The sequence below is a fragment of the Macrotis lagotis genome, chromosome 1 (genome assembly GCF_037893015.1).
Source record: "Macrotis lagotis isolate mMagLag1 chromosome 1, bilby.v1.9.chrom.fasta, whole genome shotgun sequence".
Lineage (NCBI taxonomy): Eukaryota > Metazoa > Chordata > Mammalia > Peramelemorphia > Peramelidae > Macrotis > Macrotis lagotis.
Window position 1 is genome coordinate 403,136,083 of NC_133658.1, and position 21,483 is coordinate 403,157,565.

The window sequence follows — 21,483 nt, forward strand, 5'->3', positions numbered from 1 at the left end:
AAGACATCCCTTCAGTATTAGTACTATACTCTTCACAAATTATTCTGCTGCTAAGTACAGTGGATAGAGCACCAGGTCTGGAGTTATTAAGACCCAAGTTCAAATCCAATCTTTAACATGTTCTTACTGTGTGACTTTGGACAAGTCACTTGACAAGTGCTTGATTCTATTTCTTCTACTCTAACAATAGGGATAATAATAGTCCCTTCCTGCCAGGGTTGTTGTGAGCATTAGATGAGATAATATTTGAAAAGTATACAGTAGGTGCTTCATGGATGCTTATTCCTTTCTCCCCCCTCCCCTTTTTCCTCCTCTGTAAATCAGTATAAATCAGTGAAATGTAGACTTCTTGAGCTTTTTGCCTTTGTATTCTATTGAAGTACAATGTCTGGCACATAGAATGCACTTGATAAATATGTGATGCCTATTGATTATTAAGCCTAGGGAAGAAAGGACTTAGGCAGGACTTTATCATCATCTTCAACCATTATCAAGTGGAAGAATTCAGTTTATTCTGTTTGACCACAAAGGGCAGAACTGCAGTAATGGAGAGACACTACAAAGCGGCAAATTTGCACCTAATAGAAGAAAAAAATTCTGGTTTGAGTAGTGCCACAAGGAAATGAACTCTCTTGGGAAGTAGTGAGTTCCCTCCCCTCCTTCCAAGTATCTAAGCAATGACCAAATGATCCTTGGTCACATTTATAGAGAGAAACAATGCTTGGGGACAGATTGGATGGAGTAGGTCCCCTCTCTATACGAACTCTGAGATTCTCTTAAGACATTTTCATTTCACTGCTCACAAATACACATGTGTGCACATGCATACACATGTATATTTAATAGGCAGTGTTGTGCAATGGATAGGGAGCTGACCAGGTCAGGGAGACCTGGGTTGAGTCTCACCTTTGATACAATGTGTTTGCATGAACCTTGGAAGGCAAATCATCTGAACTCTTAGTGTACCAGACATCTTTTTAAAAACAATCTAAAAATCTACCAATCTTTTGATCTCTCTATATACAACACACACATAAGTGTTGTGGAAGGTGTTCCTGCACCAGTAATCCAGACATATATGCATATATGTCTATATATGATAATAGTGCATAGATGTCAAAGATTAATTCAAAAGAAAAAGCCCTACTTTCTAAAATCATCCAAAAGATTATTGAAAGTTTGGGAATTGATATCTATGTAAAAGCTACCTTTTAACTTTCTCCATCTATGAGTGGCTATAATTAGGTCCAGATGCCCAGCTGGAGAAGTTATTTTTCTAACAGTGACATCTGGCTTTTTGGCACATTCCCCTGGCTTGAACTGAAGCTGAGTGCATTGGACCAACCAGCTGCCCATTTAGTCACCATTATAGTGAATAAATGTTGTATCAAGTTATCATCCTTTCTGCTCCCTGCACTTGTTCTGTAGAACTGGTCTATCATGATTAGGGCCTTGAAGCAAATGGAAAGTCTACTGGGTTCATGTTCAGGTGAGAGGATACTTTGATCTACTTTTGTTCATTTAATAGACAGAGAAAATATGTTTGATTTGGGTTCAAACTGGTTTTACTGGATTTTTAAAAAATGAGTACTATATTTATTAAAATAATATTTGGATTTTTTCTGGCTCCACAATATTAAAAAGATTTATTCTGATTGAGGGTTCATAAATTAGTACAAATCCTTGATTACTAAAATTATCTATTGGGGAAAAAAGAGGAAAAAAGAAACCCCCTTTATCTTTAAACAAATTTTCTTCCTTAAGTTAAAATAGTGAGACATTTCTCTCTTTTCAAAAATTGAGTCACTCCAAGGCAGTGACTCCCACCTTTTTGATGCTATGACAATTATTTTATAATAATAATAATGAACAGAATAACATAACATAATTATATAATATATGGAATTTATACAACACTTTAAGACTTAGAAAGTGGTTTACATAGTTTCATAATGATTCAATGAGACAGATATAGGTATCACTGAGTCTCAGAAAGATTAAGAGCTTTGCTCATTGCCATAAGACTAGTAAGTGTCAAAGGCAGAATTTAAACCTAGCTCTTCCTGACTCTGCACACTTAAAATAATACTAATTTTGGGGCGGCTAGGTGGTGCAGTGGACAGAGCACAGGCCCTGGAGTCAGGAGTACCTGAGTTCAAATCCGGCCTCAGACACTTAATAATTCCCTAGCTGTGTGGCCTTGGACAAACCACTTAACCCCATTGCCTTGAAAAAAACCTAAAAAAATAAAACAATACTAATTTTATTTCTATTATTATTATTACTTTGATGGAGCACCTCAAGATTTTGTCTGTGTAGGGAAATGTCCTTCACTGATGCAAACTGGCAACTGGCAACTCATTGGTTACATATATATATATCCAAAGAACTGTGTAGAGGCATGGAGAAGATGCAATTTGCTCAGAAGATATGACCTAAAGGGCTTCAAAACAATGAATACCCTTTGACCAAGCAATACTTGTATAGGGAAGATGGCAGAGGCATGTCTTCAACCTTTCCTTCATTCCAAGGTTGGCCCTCCATTCACTATGCTACCTTGCTCTTACCAATATAGGTAAATTAAAATTTTGTTTTAAGAATCTCATAAAACTTATTTAGTTAAATAATTTTTTAGTTATATTATTTAGTTTATATTATCATCAGACAAGGGTTGAGAATTCCATTCTAGCTAAATGGATGTCTGTGAGACATATCTATATCTATTGCAGAGGTGGTGATTTGCACTGATATTTTTTCACCTAGAGTTCCTTTCATCAGTAAAAATTTATGTTTTACAAGTTCATGTCAAATGTATGTGTGTTGTGTGATGTATGTTTGTATATTTGGTATATCATTGAAGATTGGCAACTATCCTACAAGTCTTAGGGAGTTTCCTGGGCACTCAGGCACTCAAATGATTTACCTTCAGGGATACCCCAACTATTTGTCAGAGTCAGGACTTGGGTTCAAGCATTAAAGATTCTGAGGTCAACTCCTATACATATACATATACATATACATATACATATACATATACATATACATATACATATACATATACATGTACATATACACATAAACACATACACATGCATATACATAGACACATGCATATGTAATAAACATACACATACACATGATTATGTGTTTACACATGTGTGTATAGTAACTGTGGCATCTATCTGTATCTATATATAGAAATAGATTAGATAGATAGATAGATAGATAGATAGATAGATAGATAGATAGATAGATAGATATGGAGAAAGAGAGAGAGAGAGAGAGAGAGAGAGAGAGAGAGAAAGAGAGAGAGAGTATATACAGTCACTTTGTGGTACAATAGGTAAGTGCCAGACCTGGAGTCAATTAGACTTATCTTTCTGAGTTCAATTCTGTTCTCAAATAACTTCCTAGCTGTGTGATCCTGGATAAGTTACTTAACCCTGTTTGCCTCAGTTATCTCATTTGTAAAATGAGCTAGAGAAAGAAACGGCAAACCAATCTAGTGTCTCTGCCAAGAAAACCCCAAATGGACTCATGAAACTACAACTGAAAAAAATTACTGAATAGCAACAGAACATTTAATATATGAACAAAAATGAAATTTTAAAAGGGAAGATTTATGGAAGGGCATCAGCAGGAATTACAAAGTGTGAAAATGTATGGATAGATTGTGATCTGTATTGGTGATAATAGACTTCAATGATATTTTCTCTTCATACATGTATACATATATATGTATATATGTATAAACACACTCATAATATATTTGACATTTCATGTGTAGTGTATGTGTGTGTGTGTGTGTGTGTGTGTGTGTGTGTGTGTAACTATGAGAAGTGGAAGTATAGTGTACTGAACAGAGAGATAGAGAGCCAGCCTTGCAATCTTGAGACCAGGAGATCCTCTGTTCAAATCCTCACTCTAATACATATTAACTTTGTGACCCTGGTCAAGACAATCAATTGCAAAGAAAGTGTCTCCCTATTGGGCATTGGTAGAGGAAGTTACATCATTTGGGGATTATCTATTTCAGTGAAATCATATATCGAAATGTATCTAACTAGGTTTCCCTAGCTTTGTCTCCCCTTCTCCCTTCTTTACCTCCTCTCCCTCTTCTCTCCTCTCCTCAACTACTGCTTCTTTCACTGTTTCTCTGTCTCTCTCTGTCTCTGTCTCTTTCTTTCTCTCTCCCTCTCCCTATTCTTTTCCCTCTTCCTCTCACTTTCTCCACAATTATAAAGGTATATACATACAGATGCATATATACATATACTATATATATATATATATGCATAAACACACACATAGATCTGTACATGCATGCATATTTAAAATTAGTCCCAGTTTCACTGCCAGGAGGATCAGTAGATGGAGGACAAATGCACCACTCAGTAGAGTTCTTACTTATTTATTTATAATTTAACATTTTATTTTCTCAATTACATGCAATTACATTCTTCCAACTTTCTAAATTTTCTTTGATTGGAAAATGTTTTACCCTGTTCTTGTATGGTTTCTGTTATTCCAGAATTTGTTTTGTGGCATTATTTAAATTTTTAATTTTTTTAAAACTACTTTAAATTTTTAATATTTGTAGTTCCAAATTTTCTCTTTCCCTCTTTCTCTTCCTCTATTGAGAAGGCAAGCAATTTGATATAGATTATGCTGTGCAGTCATGCAAAAGCTATTTCCATGTTATATTGTGAAGGAAAGAGCAGATACAAAACAAATACAAAAAACCCCCCAAGAAAAAAAAGAGTATACTTTGATCTGCATCTCTTCCTCTGGAGATGGAGAACATTTTTCATCATTAATCTTTCAGTATTGTTATGGATCATTATATTATTGAGAATAGCCAAGTCATTCACAGTTGATCAATGCATAATTTTCTTTTATAGAATATAATCTTCTGGTTCTGCTCATTTCAATTGTATCAGTTCATGTAAGTCCCTGCAAGTTTTTCTGAGATCCTGTTCATTATTTCTTATAACACAATAAGATTCCATTGCAATCATTTATAACAACTTGTTCAGTCAATTCCCAATTGATGCCCATCTCCTCAATTTCCAGCTCTTTGACATTGCTAAAAGAGCTATTATAAATATTTTTATACATATAGGTCTTTTCCATTTTTTTTAAATCTCTTTGTTGTATGAACCTAGTAGTGGTACTCCTTGGTCAAAGGGTATTCATTGTTTTGAAGCCCTTTAGACATAGTTCCAAATTGTCCTACAGAATGGTTGACTCAATATATAACTTCCCCAACAGTGTGTTAGTGTCTCAATTTTCCCACATTCCCTCCAACATTTGTCACTTTCCTTTTCTTTCATATTAGCCAATCTGATTGGTGTAAGGTAATGGCTCAGAGTTGTTTCAATTTATATTTCTCTAATCAATAACAATTTAGGACATTTTTTCAAATCACTATAGATAGCCTAAACTACTTCATCTAAAAACTGCTTTTTCATATCCTTTAACCATTTATCAATTGAGGAATGGATCTTATTTCTATGAATTTGACTCATTTCTCTATAAATTTGAAAAATTAGGCATTATCAGAGAAACTTTCTGTAAATTTTTTCAGTTATGATTAATAATTATGTATTTCCTTCCATCCTTTTTCCTCTTGTTAATCCTAATCTCTCTACTTTCTTCCTGTCCATTCTCAAAAGTATTTTGTTTCTGATTTTTACCTTCCCCAATCTACTTTCCTTCCTATCATCTCCCACCTTTTATTATCCTCTCCTCTCCTACTTTCCTGGATGATAAGATCAGTTTCTATACCCAACTGAGTCATATGCTTTTTCCTCTTTGAGATAGTTCTAATGACAATAAGGTTCAAATAGCTCTTTCATACTTCTTTTGTCAGATAGTGTACCACATTCTAGCTCTTCCTTTTCTCTTTTTTCTAGTACATTCCTCTTTCTCATCACTTAATTTTATTAGTTTTTTGATATTTATGCTCCTTCTAACTTCCCTAATAGAAAGTTTTTACAAGTATCTTGTAGAAATGTAAACAATTTAACCATTAAGGAAGCCATTATGATTTCTACCTTTTAGTGCTTCTCTTGAGTCTTAAATTATAAAGTTAAATTCCTATTCAGCCCTGTTTTTTTTTCATTAGGAATGTTGGAAATTGTTTTATTGAATATACATTTTTCCACACTTAAGGATTATACTTAATTTTGCAGGGTAGGTTGTAATCTTAGCTCTTTTGCCCTTCAGAATGTCATATTATAAGCCCTTTGATCCTTTTCTGTAGAAGCTACTAAATCTTGTGTTATCCTGAATAACTCCATAATATTTAAATTGTTTCTTTCTGACTACTTATAATATTATCTCCTTGACCTGGGAGCTCTGGAATTTGACCATAATTTTCCTGGAAGTTTTCATTTTGGTATCTCTTACAAGAGGTAATCAGTGAATTCTTTTAATTTCTATTTTACCCTCTAGCATATCATAGCAATTTTCCCTAGTAATTTCTTGAAAGATGATATCTAGGCATTTTGACAGGGGGTTGCAAGGCAATGGGATTAAGTGATTTGCTCAAGGTCACACAGCTAGGTAATTATTAAGTGTCTGAGGCCACATTTCAACTCAGATCCTCCTGATTCCAGGACTGGTACTCTATTTTTGCATCACCTAGCTGCCCTAGGCATTTTTTATCATGATTTTCAGGTAATTATTATCATCTCTCTCTTGATCCATTTTCCAGATATTTTACATTTTCTTCTATTTTTTTCATTCTTTTGATTTTGTTTTATTGTTTCCTAATGTCTCAGAAAGTCTTTAATTAGCACTTACCAATTCTATTTTTTTAAGGAGTCTTCTCTTCAGTGAATTTTTGTACTTTCATTTCTAGTTGGCTAATTCTGATTTTCAAAGCACTCTTCTCTTCATTGGATTTTTGTGCCTCCTATGTCATTTGGACGATTCTGTTGGTTAAGATGTTATTTTTTTCTATTAATTTTTTTGTGCTTCCTTTATCAAACTGTTGACTGTTTTTTTTTATTCTGTCTTGCATCACTCTCATTTCTTTTCTCAATTTTTTCTCTATCTCTCTTACTTGAGTTTTAAAATCCTTTTTCAGCTATTTCATGACCTGAGATCAATTTATATTTTTCTTATATTTTCTTATATTTTTCTTTGGATGTAACAGTTTTGACATTGTTGACTTATTTTGAGTTCGTTTTTTGATCTTCCCTGTCACCAAGGTAACTTTCTATACCCAGAATCTTTTCCAGCTGTTTTTTTTTCCCCAAGCCTATTTCTTGACTTTAAACTCTATGCTAAAGTGAGGTTCTGTTTCTGTAGTGGAAAGGACACTGCCCCAAGCTTCAGGTTTGTTGTGCAGCTGTTTTCAGAGATAATTCTGGAGATCTGTAAATTTTCAGTTCTTCTAAGGTGGTTTGATTTAGGAAGAAGTGTGCCTACTACTGCCCTGGCCAGTGCTCTGGTGTGCAAGCAACCTCAAGCACGCTCTTCTGCCCTGGAAATGGGAAGAGGGTCCCTGATCCCCTGTGACTACAAGCTCTGCTGTGCTAGTGCTCCTTCTCACACTGGAACTGAAACCCAGGTCTGTGACCTAGATCCAAATATGGGTCATACGACAGAGTCCTACTCCCCCTCCAGTACCAGCAAAAGGACCCTTATATATTTCTTCTGATGAATTATCTGACCCCCCTTAACATTTGGGAACCAAGAGGTCTGGCACAATCGCTGATTCAATTGTCCCCAACTCCTGCTCCTACTTTGTGGTGGGCTGCACTCCACTCTCACTCTAGTGTGACAGATCTTTTCTTCCGACTTTCTAAATTTTCTTAGATTGGAAAATGTTTTACCCTGTTTTTTGTATGGTTTCTGTTATTCCAGAATTTGTTTTGTGGCATTATTTAAAGCTTTTGGAGGTGTTTTAGGGAGAGCTCAGCCATGTTTCTGTCTTTTCTCTTCTTCCTTGGCTCCCTATCCCTCCCCTTTATGCTTTTAATCTGGATATTATATCTTCCAAATTTTTGTGCCTAATTATCCATGTTACCATTTGCTTAACTAGATAAGTAATAGTAGTAGAGTTGTGGCAATTGAGGATTATGATTTGTTTCTGTAGTGTACAGAGTTTAACTGCAAAGTACCATTTCATAAATATATTAAGTGGAGAACTGGTTAATGGGGTTTCATAATCAGACTGGAAGGAGTCAGGCAAAATCAGTCATCATCTAAGGACTCCAGTCTTGTTACTTTAACCATGTTAAAGCATGTCTCAGTCAATAAATCATAGGAACTTCCACCTCAGTTTAAATAGATCTTCAAACTGAAATCTTCAGATACTAAATTAGCTGTATGATCAGGAACAAGTCACTCAACTTTTCTCTGTCTCAGTCTCGGTCAGCATAATAAATAGTACCAACCTGACAGGGATGTTGTGAGACTCAAATGAGATCACATGTAAAAAGATGTTGCAAACCTTGATATAGCTACTTTTTGCTGTTATTATTCAGTCATGTCCAACTGTTTGGGACCATTTGAGGTTTTCTTGGAGTAGTTTGCCAATTCCTTCTCCAGTTCACTTTACAGATGAGGAAACTGAGTCAAACATGATCAAGTGACTTGCCCAGGGTCTTATAGTTTATTGTCTGAGGTCAAATTCGAACTCAGGTCTTCCTGACTCTAGACCTGGACTCTAACCATTACTCCACTTAGCTGCTTGATGCGATCACTTGCTATTATTAATATTATTACTTGAAAAAGAATCTCCTATACCTAAAAAAAAAAGATATGCAGTCTTTTTTCAAGACCTAAGACAGGAAACCTACCACCTGTACAGCTCTATGTGTTAGGAGATTTTTCTTTCCTTGGAACTAAAATCTTCCTTTCTGCCATTCCTAGTTCAGCCATCTAGGGGAAAGTGTGTGTGTGTGTGTGTGTGTGTTGGGAGGAATCTAATCCCTGTTGCATTGAAAACTTATCAAATAAAGTCAGCTACCATCCTCTCTACTCCCCTTCTTGGAAATATTCTCTTTCTCAGACTAAGTATCCCCAGTAGCTTCAAGCAGTCATCATGTGGCATGAACTCGAGATTAACTGTGGTGCCCTCCCTGAGATACTCCCTAATTTATTAATACCCTTAACCTTAGAATTGAATATAGTACTCTAGGGCAGAAAATTGCAAGACTGTTACCTAGTCCTGGAAACTATGCTTCGCTCTCTTTTTAAAAATTAATTTATTTAAGGCAATGGGATTAAGTGACTTTCCCAAGGTTGCATAGCTAGGCAATAATTAAGTGTCTGAGGTCAGATTTGAACTCAGATCCTCCTGACTCCAGGGCAGTACTCTATCCACCACACCACTTAGCTACCTGAAACTATGCTTCTCAACACAGTTTAACTTCACATTGGTTTTTATAGCTGTCATTTCACTCTACTGACTCTGAGCTTGAAGTCCACCCAAACTTCCAGATCCTTTTCAGATGAAGGGCTGTCTAATTATTTATCTCCCATTTTGTATTTGTGAAATTGAATGAAACTTTACATTTATCCTTAACTTTCTCTCATAAGATTTAGCCTCACATTCTAGGATATTTGCTTTTCCTGATTCTATAATGTGTTAGCTATCCTTTCTAACTCTCTTTCTAATATAATCTGAAGGTTTGATAAAAATGTCATCTAAGCCTATATCCAATAATTTATAAAAAAAAAAGATATTAAAATGTTTAAGGGTGGGGCAACCAGGCAGTTTCAGACACATCAACTGTGTGACTCTGGGCAAGTCACTTAAGCCAGAATGTTTCAAATAAAAAAAAAAGCATAGATCACTAGAGGCCTCCTTCTTGGCTGACACTAAACCATTTGTTAGTAGCTATTCTGAGTTTCAACAACTATTTATTTTCAAATACATTTACTTACACTATATTGCCTACCTCATATTTCTTCATCTTTTCTAGATAAACTATATCTACAATTTTCTTTATTTCTACTAGCCTAGAAATACTGCTAATAATGAAAATGAGTTTATTCTGGTATGATCTATTCTCAATGAAATTGAGGGCCACAGGATTTCTAAATGTTCATTAACTACTCCTCTAATAACCACTTCTAAATTTTTTTTTGACAGGAATTGAAATCAATCTTACTGGAATTTAGTTAAAAATTCTACTTTCTTGAAAATCAAGATAAAATTGTTTTTTTTTCTTTTCTGGCACTCTGGCATCTCTCCCATTTCCCACTATCATTCCAAGATCTCTGCCAGAGGCTTGTTGATCACTTTGAGTTGTTTTTTCAATAACTTGGAGAATAGAACCCCTAAAGTTCAAGTTTAATTTCTCTTATTTCCTCTACTTAGCTTGAGCTTCAACTCTCTTACCTTAATTCCAGGGATGTGCTGGAGCCAATTTGATTACTATATTTTCATAGTGCATATTTATACCTTAGGATTGATTTGTTGATTGTTTTATTGATTGTCTGGATTTAAGAATGTAATAGAAAAAGTTTTAATAATGCTCATTCAACTTTAAAGGGTTGTGTCTACTTATTTTTCTTAGAGGGATAGGGATGACTTGAAGTCAACTGTTAAATGTTTGCCAGCATATAACTACATAATTCCTTCATGGATCTATTATCTTACTAATGTGGGTACAATCCTACAATTGTGCAGGTCATAGCCTGGCTGCACCTTCTTATCCTCTGTGACTCTAGTCTCAGGTCCTCCCTGAAATTCTCCATAGGGAATCAGACACTGGGCTTGGGCCTTTCTCCTAGATAGATCTCTTGGCATTAAATTAATATCAAAAGACCACAAAAGATATTATTTCTCATTCCCATTACATTATTAATTTATCTCCTTTTTTGGTCATACATCTCTCTGTTAATCTTTAATACTTCTTCTGGTGTGCAAATCATTGGTCATGGCCAACAGACTATTTCTACTCATCAAGCCTCACTCCATTGTTGTTTGTATGATCCACAGCTTCAGTTCTTCAGACTTTCATCTCTTAATCTTTTCAAACTAATTTACTGCCATGTAGCATGGCTAGGAGAATACCAATATTTAAAAGCTGGATTTTTATTTCAGGGAGAAACTTTGGATCATTAAAAGTATTTTGCCATTTTCTAAATACAATCCAGCTTCCCCCATTCCTTTCTAGATCCAAGATAGCTATAGTGATAAGCCAGCTTTAAGGGCTGTCCATTCAACTACATATCATTGTCTGGACAATTGGAAGACTTGATCCATCTGGCTTTTTTTTTCCTATGTGGATAAGGCCAATCTCATTTAAGTGATTATGGATTTTATTTAGGAAGCTCTATGAGATAGGAAGAGCACTGGGGCTGAACCAAGTATACACAGAAGAGATATGTGCTGAAGGATACACAATTTTACAGTTTTGAGAGAATTTTTAAAGTATCTGAAAGAAAGGAGGATATCAAATAGTCAGAAAATATATTAGATATTATTACTATGAAAATGACAATACAATATTAATAGCTTTCAACCCCCATGCTTATTTTTTCATCTCTGCAAAATTTTTATGGGGATAATTTAATAATAATATTAATGATACATTGAAGTGTTTTATACACTCATTTTATCCTTATAACAATTCTATTGGATAATAATTTCTTACTATTTTCATGTCACAGAGAAGGCAACAAAGACATACAAAGATTAAGTTATTTTTCTCAGTATCACAAAGGTAGACAGTATCCTAGGTAAGCTTTAAGTCCAAGTCCTTTTAACCGTATGTTCATATATTGAATATCAAGACATCCTTGGTCATGACATACATAAGAAAGGAACTTCTGTTTATATTCATTTATATATACATATATACATATATTCACATATATGTGTGCATGTGTATATATATGAATATGGATGTGGGTATGGGTGTGCATATGTATATCTGTATGACTACATTGGTCTCATTAGACAACTTTCCCCTTTTCCTCATTAAGAATAATTTTCTTGTCTTTAGAATTTCATCCCCATTCTTGGACTGATTTTCCCTGTAGAATTTGAATTTATGGGATCCTGCCTAGCTTCTTTCTGGTCATTGAAATCTGCTGTACCCAAATAAAAGATGAATATCATGGACAAGATTTCCTCTCTTCTATCACAGATTTTGGATCATTTCACCCCTTGCAACTCTACTTTTAGAAACTAGTTCCTCTGTGTGAGGATCAGATTTAAAATAGCCATTTTTGTCCCTACTCTAAGAACATCTTCTGGACAGCACCTTTGACAGAGAAGGTGTCCTCTCTAAATCTATCCACTATTCACCCCAGTTCAATATTAGAAGGTAAGATTCTGACAAACAAGAACTCTGTTTTTTCATTATTATTAAGATTATGATTATTATTTATATCTCAGGGCTTAAGTAAAAAGGTTTGATAATTGTTCTTTCATCTATTCATTTCTCAAATTGTTTCTTCATCTTTTAAAGGACAAAATTATCAATTAAGGCTATTCTCTTTCTGACAGAACTCCAGCAGATATCTAGATATTGAAACCCCCATCATTATATGACATTATTCCAAACTCATGATCTGTTTCACAAATGTTCATCTATTTCTTCCTTCTGTCTGTGTGGTTTGTAATATATTCCAGAGATAGTATCTTTTTTTTCCCCCTGCTTCTTTTTATCTTCACCAAAATGCTTTCTCATCATCTATCTTCCCTTTAGTTTCTGGACTTTTTTTTTTTAGACAAGACTATAGCTTCTAAATATACAATGCTATTATCCCTCAGCTTTTCCAAATTTGCAGGTAAGGTATAAACTTCCAGAGTCTTTGTCCAGTCATCTGTCTCATCCTATCAACTCTCAGTGCTACCTATGAAGTTGCTTTTATCTACTTGTATAAGGATCATGTTGCATATTACCCATACCTTATGTGTTTGCATATGACGATTTCTTTTTAATTGCAGATTGCTTTGTTATTATTTTGTACCAATGAACTTTTGTGAGTCTTTACCTTTATTTTTCCTTTTTATGTTGTTATTCTCCTTGGTTTCTGAATATGTATGTGAGGTTGACTTCCATAGGGTCACACAATTAACAAAAACTTGAGCAGGGCTATCCTACTCAGGTCTTCTTATTTTTTTTTTTCATTTTTGCAAGACAATGGAGTTAAGTTACTTGCCCAAGGTCACTCAGCCAGGTAATTATTAAGTGTCTGAGATCACATTTGAACTCAGGTCTTCCTGACTCCAGGGCGAGTGCTCTACAGTCTATTTACTGTGCCACCTAGCTGCCCCCATACTCAGGTCTTCTAACTCTAATTCTAATTCTAAATGCTTTCCAGAGAAGACTAAGGCAACCTTAATATCTTTTCCCCCCAATTACATGCTATGAAAGTTTTTCAACATTCTTCCACTTGCATATATTTAAAAGTTACACATTTTTTTCTACCATCCTTCCTTCCCACCCTCAGTGGGAACAATCTACTAAAGTACATATACATTTGCATTTAACATGTTTACATAGTAGTCATTTTGTGTATGAGGAATTAGGACTAAGAGAAAAGAAAGAAAACTATGGGATAGGAAGGAAAAACATAAAGTGAACATATTATCCATTCAGATTCTGTGGTTTGTTTGTTTGTTTTTGTTTTCCTCTGGTTAAGGATGGTGATGTCCTTAAGAGGTCTCCCAGTGTTGTCCTAAATCTCCACACTGCTGAGAGGAGTTACATTCATCATAACTGGTCAACTCACAATGTTGTTGTTAAGGTGCAACCTTAATATCTTAATTGGTCTAAAATTTGGATCATATCTTTGGACAGAGTACTGGGCTTGCAGTTAGAAGGACCTGAGTTCAAATGTGGCCTAAGGCATTTACTAGCTCTGTAACCCTGGTCAAGTCATTTAACTCTATTGCCTCAGTTTCCTCACCTATAAAATGATCTGGAGAAGAGAGTGGCAAACCACTCCAGTATTTTTTTTTTTGCCAAGAAGACCCAAGTAAGGTCACAAAAAGTTGTACACGAGAAGAGCAAGTTAAAGAGAAGGCATAACTCTGTATTGATAAAGGAAGTTCCTTATTAGTAACACCCCACATGGATGAAATCACAGGCCTAGTAAAACAAACAAAGAAAAAAAACCCAGGCATTTTATAAATGTCTTTTTAAGTAGCATTCCAGGCATCTGGAGTTTTCCATCACTTCAGACACACAGAGAAGCTGATCTTTCCCTCCCTAAGTCATTTGAGGGCACATTTCCAAACTCTTCTCTCAGAGAAGATACTAGGTTTTTCACATAGCTTCTAGATTTGAGCTTGAGGCTATGTGCATTTTTTTTCCGGGAGAAATCAAAACGTGTAAGTTTCCCATCTGCTGGAATATTTATTCTTCATTAAAATCTAGTGGCAATTCCCAACGTCAGTTTAGAACTTGTTTTCCACATTTTTCCAAACTTCAAATACTTTCTAAATTGTGTTAGCTGATGCATTGTATGTATATAATTAACTGACAGGTCTCCCTGGGCTCATTTAGCTAAACTTGTGGAGCTTAACTGAGCAAGACATTTGCTGATGTCTCTCCCTGTGGTGACACCCACTGAAATGAATACCTGAAACAGGAAGAAACAAGTGAAACTGTTTCCTCCCCCCCCCCCCCTTCCCCGCATTTTCATCTGATATTCATTCCTCATATCTGGGCAGAACTATAAGATGGAGGTAATTATCACAGTTTGTTTCAAATGCACGGTTGGTTTGGATAAAGAAAAATGGAAAAAATGCCATAAATGTTTTCTTCTCAATCAAAGAAGGCAATCTGAAGGGTCTAAGAAAGACATCAGGAATAGCGGGCTGTCTTTAATTGAGCTGCTCAGAATCCCCCTGGATTGCCATGCCTCTGGCTGGGTGTGCAACTTCCGTACACTTCAAAGGGCGTTCCCTGCCTAGAGGAAATTCAAATGATTCTTGGAAGGTTGTGGGTATAAAGGCCAAGCAAGTAAAAAGCTGAAGCGTTTTCTCTAGGTTAGAGAAAATTCCAGGGACCGGGCGTCCTGACGTTTTCTCATCCAATTTGCAGTTCACCGTGAAGTACTTCCATTTGCCCCTAAAGGCTGTAGGGGCTGGGGGAGTGGGATTCCTTTGGGGCTGTAGATCCTTTGCCCCGATAGGGAGGGAGGTGCCTCCCTGGCTAGTCCTCTCTAAGCTTTGACTCCAGTTGTGAAGCTGTCCTTGACTCTGGGCCACCATTCCCTCATCCCCTGCCCACCGGGCAAATCTAGGGAGATCAGCCTGAGCCCCAGGGCAGGCTGCAAGGGGAGCCAGGATGCAGGCTTCCCACGGACCTGAAGGATAGTCTCTTCCCTAGATCCCCCCTCCTGATCTCACCCTTCAAAGTCTTGAGTCCGGGAGGTTGGAGCCGTTTAGACGGGCCAGAGAGGGGTCTGAGGGTGTGTGCCCTCATCCAGGCCTCAGACACGACCCTCGGGAGCCGGAGGGAGCCGGGGGGCGCGGGGGCAGCGGAGGCCGCCGGCCAGCGGGCTGGGCCGGGGCTCGGGCAGGTGCGGCCGGCGTGCGGGAGCGCGCCTCGCCTCCTCGGCCCCACTGCAGCAGGCAGGGCTGCCATCGCCACTGCGGGAGAGCCGCGGGGCTGGCTGACGCGGTTGGACAGGGGCGAGCTGTAGGGGAGGAGCCTGGCTCCAATGCAGCAGGCTGCACACAGCGCCCCGCAGCCGCCTCCCGCAGCAGCCCAGCAGAGCCCAGCCACTGGAGCCCCGGCGGCGCGGTGAGCGCACGCGTGGGGGTGGGAGTGCGTGAGCGCCCGCCCTCGCCAGCCCGGCCCCAGCCCCCGCCGGCTCCCCCACCGCCCCAGCCCGAGCCCCCCACCCGGAGCAGGCAGCCAGCCCCTCTCTCTCTCTCTCTCTCTCTCTCTCTCTCTCTCTCTCTCTCTCCGTGGCGCGGCGTGGCGCGGCGTGGCGTGGCGGGGCGAGCTTCCGCCCTCCCGGTCCACCTCACCGCCGGAGGGAACCCCGATCCAGAAAGACACCATTTTGTGGCTGGGCGCTTTCCGGAGGGGGGTGGTGCCTCCGGGGCGGCTGCCGGCGAGGGGGAACCTGTTGGGCATCTGCGTCCCTCCGCGCGGGAGCGCCTGCCTCCTCCGAGCATCTCCTGCCGCGCCTGGACCAGAGCAGACCCGCTGGCCCCGGGCCCGCCGGACCGGACCCGCCCGGCTCAGCGCATCCCCCCGCGCGGGGCGGCCGTGGCTGCCGCAGCATCCCCGGCAGGCGAACCCCTGGCAGCGGCGGGTCCTAGCCGCAGCGGCGTCGGGAACCGCGGGTGGAGGGGCTGACATCTGGATTCCTGCTCCCCTCTGCTCCTCTTGCTTCTCCCGAGCCTCTCCCTGCGCCCAGGGTGGGACTATGCCGGGCTCCCCGCTGCGCCCCTGCCCCCCTCTCCTCTGAGGCTGGCGGCGGGCAGAGATCATGGATACTTGTCTGCCGGCTTTTACTTTCCACACAAGTAACCCTGCTGTCAATGGAGGAGGACATTGATACCCGCAAAATCAACAACAGTTTCCTGCGCGATCACAGCTATGCGACTGAAGGTAATGCCACTCGCCGCAGTTAAGCCCATGGGGCCCCGGCCGAGAGGAACTCGCGGGGTGCAACGTTCTGGAAAGCAGAGTGGATGGTGCGGGGCACAGGAGGGCAGGGAGCAGCGTGGGAGGAGAGCTCATTGCCCGGCAGCGCAGGGTTGGGTTGGAGAAGGGAGTGAGGGGCCCTGGGCCCCGCCTGCGGGCTCCTCCGCTATGCCAGCTATCTTGGCCCTCCAGGGCCTGCCCGGGGAGCTCGGGTTGGGAGCAGCAGGTGGACCAGGAGTGTGCCAGAGTTAAAGGCCCGAAGAGGGGGCCGGATCTCCAGGGTCTTTTCCCAGATAGAAAATTACCACCCAAGGAATCAAGTTGCCTTATTTAAGATGACCAGGCTTCAGAGGTTGAATTGGAGTGGGCGGATGGGTGGCTGAGAAGCTCTGAAAGGCAGTAAGAAAGATGGGACATGTCTTAGCGATTCTGTGGAGGGCAAGGTTTCATTTCCTGCCGTTTATCTCGCAGACCGGTAGATACCTGGGTTGACAATCAGTTTCCCCCCCAAAGGTCCTCGGCAAACAAGGGCCGTGGAAAAGATAGAGTGATTGAGGCATGGGAACGTAGATGTAGGTGGTGAGTCCCAGGCTAACACGTGGGGCAAGGAAGACAATCAGCTGGCCTTAAAAATTATGATTATGAATCCTGCAGCGGCAGTTTCTGCTGAATCAACAGCCAGCAGGAAGGAAGTGTGCTCAGCAGCCGAGCTTTGCCAGGAGGAGAAATTGCCTTTGCTTCCTCACTCAGCTTGTTCTTGGATTAACCTAAATCCTTAAGCAGGCAAGCAGAGTCAGCAGGTGGATTTTCAGTATTCTTTGGTGTGTGGGGAGGTTTACTTAAATACTAAAACTTTTCCATTGCTGCTTTTCATTTCCATTCCTATGCCTTAATGCCCAAGGATGCTGAATATATAGCACTAGGGAGTAAACGCCACCATCATCTTTCTTTTTCTCATTGCTGCATGTCTCACTGAGCACTGGAGCATCGATTGTACTGGGATTCAGTAGACCCTGGGTCTGATCCTTGGGAAGGTAGACAGAATATTAGACTTGGAATCGGGAGACCTGGGTCCTTGTACCAGCTTTGTCACTTAGTAGCCACGTGATTTTAAGTAAGCCTCTTACTTTCTGGGGCCTTCCCTCCCCCCCCCCATTCGTAAAATGAAAGAGTTGGAGGAGAGAAAAAGAGAGAGAGAATGTGTTTAGAGCCTCTTGTGAAGATGGTATAAAGACATTTTTGTAAAAGTTCGAGTAAGATGAAAAAGATAGGGAGAGGGAAGAAGAGAAGTTAATTCCAAAAATATCAATACAAATTTTAAGCTGTAAGTAGGATCAGGGTTTTTCCTTTTTTAGAAAATCTTTTATATGTTGACAGGCTGGTGTGATGGAAAGAGCTAGAAGGGATGGGTTCAAGATGATTGCTCCTTATTGGCTGTAAGGGTCACTTGAGCTCTCTCTGACTTAGTTTTTTCCATCTGTAAAATGGGAGATAATTGTTCTAGGGCTCTTCTTCTGAAGATCTGTAAGTGAACTGTTATTACAAATATTAAGATAATGTGATCGATCTCTGCCCCCTAGGAGCGAAAAGTAGAAAACAACATTTTGCTCAAATGGTAAAAAATAATATTTTTGAAGCTTCTTCCCATATGCCATATGGGGTTGCTTTATTTCACTGGGTGGCAGATTCTTCTCTCCCAACCACAGGGCTTTTGTTACTAGTTTGGCTTTAGGCTGGATATGTTTAGCACTGTTTCATTATGTCCTAGAGTGAAGAAAGTATCCTTACTCCTGGAAGTTTACTAGGAGACTCAATGAGATTTTTTAATTATAAAGTAACAAACATAAAATAACACTTCCTTTCATTCTGTCTCTCCTTACTCATCTCTCAAGTGACAGCCTCTAAAAGTGAGTGAAGTAGTAGTAGAAACTTTTCTAGTGATGATGAACACATTGCACAGAGTAGGTATGCATAAAATATTAGTTGAATGAATAAAGGAATGATCATTCAAAATGACTTTTCTTCAGGATTTTTTTTTTTTTGCAAGGCAATGGGGTTAAGTGGTTTGCCCGAGGCCACACAGGTAGGCAATTATTAAGTGTTTGAGGTTGGATTTGAACTCAGGTACTCCTGATTCCAAGGCCAGTGCTCTATCTACTGCGCCACCTAGCCGCCCCTCAAAATGACTTTCCTTGCTGCTTCTCAATCCTTGATATGTTCTCATGATTTTATTTTATTGCCACATTTTAGACCCTAAAGCAGCAGCTTCAGGTTCCTATAGCAACAATAGGAGGAGAGAAGACATTGTTTGCATTCTTTTTTTTTCAATAGTGTAACTTTGTAGTAAAGATTTGCATTAATATATGCAATAACATTTTTTAAAAAATAATTCTGAAGCCTTTAAATTCTGTTTGAGTGTGTGTGTGTGTGTGTGTGTGTGTACAAAATTGTATCCAGGTTTTCTGGACTCTGAGATCTGTTCTCTGTCCATGAGGCCATGCTGTCCTCCCCTTACAGCTTCCCTCCCTCCTCATATACTCTTTTCTATTGAGGGTACCACCATTCTTCCCTCACCCAGGTTTGCAACCTCAATATCATTCATAGCTTTTGTCTTCTCTTCCCTTCTCCCCCATCAGTTAGCAACCTTTATCTGCTTCCACAGCTTTTCTCTGTGGTGACTCAAACAACTAGACCCACTTGCCTATAATCCTGAGAGTAAACTATCAGTCTCTAATACCATTTACCTGGACTACTGCAATTGTCTTTTGATTTCCCTGATTCCAGTTTCTTCCCTTTTCACATAGCTGCCAAAATGATATTCTTTGGAACAGGTCTGGTCCTGCCAATCCTCTGTTTCAAGGAGCTTCAATAATTCCCCAATGCCTCTAGGATGAAGTTCAAACTCCTCTCTTAACATAATATTTCCAAGTTTACTTCACATATTCCAGCCCTGGCTCTATTTCACACTTTGTTCCAGCCATGATGACTTCATTATTCCCCAAACCTGACATTTCATCTTGTCTTTGCCTGGAATGTACTCACTCTTCATCTCTGCAGCAGAAAATCCTTAGCTTCTAAATTATCTTTTATTTCTGGAAGTCTTGCATTGCCCTGATGGAAAAAATGTAAATTCCTGAGGACAGGTGATGTTTTTGTTTGGTTGAAACTCCAGGATTAATGCTTTGCACATTTTGTTATTGTTGAGTTGTTTTAGTCATGTCGAGCTCTGTGATCCTATTCGGGTTTCTTGTCAGAGATACTGGGGTGGTTTGCTATTTCCTTCTCCAGATCATTTTATAGAGTGGAACTGAGACAAAATAGGGTTAAGTGACTTACCCAGGGTTACAATATCTAAAGCTGAATTTGAACTCTGATCCTCCTGACTCCAGGACAGGTGCTCTATCCACTGCCTCACCTAGGTGCCCCACATAATTCTTAACAAACAAATATTTGTTGTATTGGAGTGTATTGGCTTCATAAATGATTCTACTTGCAGTGAAACATATGAGGGAAAGGAATGGAGGATAAAATGGAATTCAGATATTAGAAAAAATATAATAAACAATAATCTATATCATTTTCTCATTGATCCATCAGCAACTTTTTTAATTAACACAACCCAGTGGAAGGGGGAATTACCACTTCTTTTTAGTTTAGTGTCTAGATACATATAGGGATCACTCAAAAACTCCATCACCCTTCTCTCTTAAGTTTACTCATTTAAATTCATTTCTACCCCACTATTGAACTAAATGAGTAGATCTGTTTGCTCTATATATCTGAAGTCTTACATCTCTTTGTGCTCCCCTTTGGGTTTCCTTCACTGTTTTCTTCCCTTTCCAATTCTCACATATCTGACAATTTTTAGAAATTCTCATTTGCTATTACCTCTAGTCTGAATGATCTCTTAGGTCCCTCCCAGCTCTGAAAGTCTATGAAGCTCTGTCCTCAGCTCTGATCATTCCACACTGCAGTGTTCTATTTAAAGCCAAAAGGCTTTTGCTGGGTAGTTAGTGTGAAGGACTCTAAGCTCAATTTGCATCCTAAGTGGTAGCTGCAGGCAAGTTCATTCTGTGGAGAGTTGGGGAACTGCTACAGGCCAGACTTACCCAGGGTGTTGGGGTTTTTCTTTTTTGGCTGTTGATTGTATTTTTTTTAGGCTAGTGAAATGAATTCCTAATGTGTGTGATTTTTAAAGGCAGTTCATATCTTGACGTCCTTTCTTTTGTTTTGTTTGAACGTTGGTATATTCCTAATGAATCCCTTTCTTCCCTTCTCTAAGTATTCTTGGTACTTTTGCTTACTTCATTTGCAGGTATTTTAGGAAAGAGAACAATACACACTTCCCCCTTCTTTCTTCTTTTATTTGAACTAGATCTATGATTTCTTTGATCTCTTTAATGTGGAAACTCTCTCCACCATTAGATCAGGACTGCCCAACAATTTGTACTCCTAGGGAATTGCCTGGCACTTTTGTTGTTATGTAGTCATTTCTGTCAAGTTTGACTCCTTGGGAACCATTTGGGGGTTTCTTGGCAAAGAAACTAGAGTGGTTTGTCATTTCCTTCTTCAGCTTATTTCATAGATAAGGAAATTGAGACGATCAGGGTTAAGTGACTTACCCATGATCACACAGTTTGCAACTGTTTGAACTGTTTGAGGTTGAATTTGAATTCAGGATGATGAGTCTTCCTGATTTCAGGTCTGGCATTCTATCTACTGTGCCACTCTGTGGGGTAGTGAGAGATTAAACTTGGTTCAAAGCCTTGCCAGTATATGTCTGAGGGAGCTGTGAACTCAGGTTTTCTGTCTCTGAAGTCAGCTCTCTATTCTGTATATAAGCCTCCTCTATTACTCATTCATCTGTTTACTATTTCTTGCTTCAGTCATTGTTGAC

The 21,483-nt window shown here is 39.2% G+C and overlaps 1 protein-coding gene across 4 annotated transcripts in view; it reads left to right on the forward strand.

The window, feature by feature from the left end:
• Positions 1-21,483, forward strand: part of PPP2R2B (protein phosphatase 2 regulatory subunit Bbeta) — a 460,330-nt gene that overhangs the window by 147,639 nt on the left and 291,208 nt on the right. Inside the window, exon 1 of one of the 4 annotated variants that reach the window (XM_074212675.1) lies at positions 16,284-16,550. The exons of the other annotated variants lie outside the window; for them this stretch is intronic. Coding sequence (XP_074068776.1) covers positions 16,481-16,550 — 70 coding nt within the window. The 5' untranslated portion in view covers positions 16,284-16,480. Of the gene's footprint in view, positions 1-16,283; positions 16,551-21,483 lie in introns of those variants that run through there. 4 annotated transcript variants of the gene reach the window in all.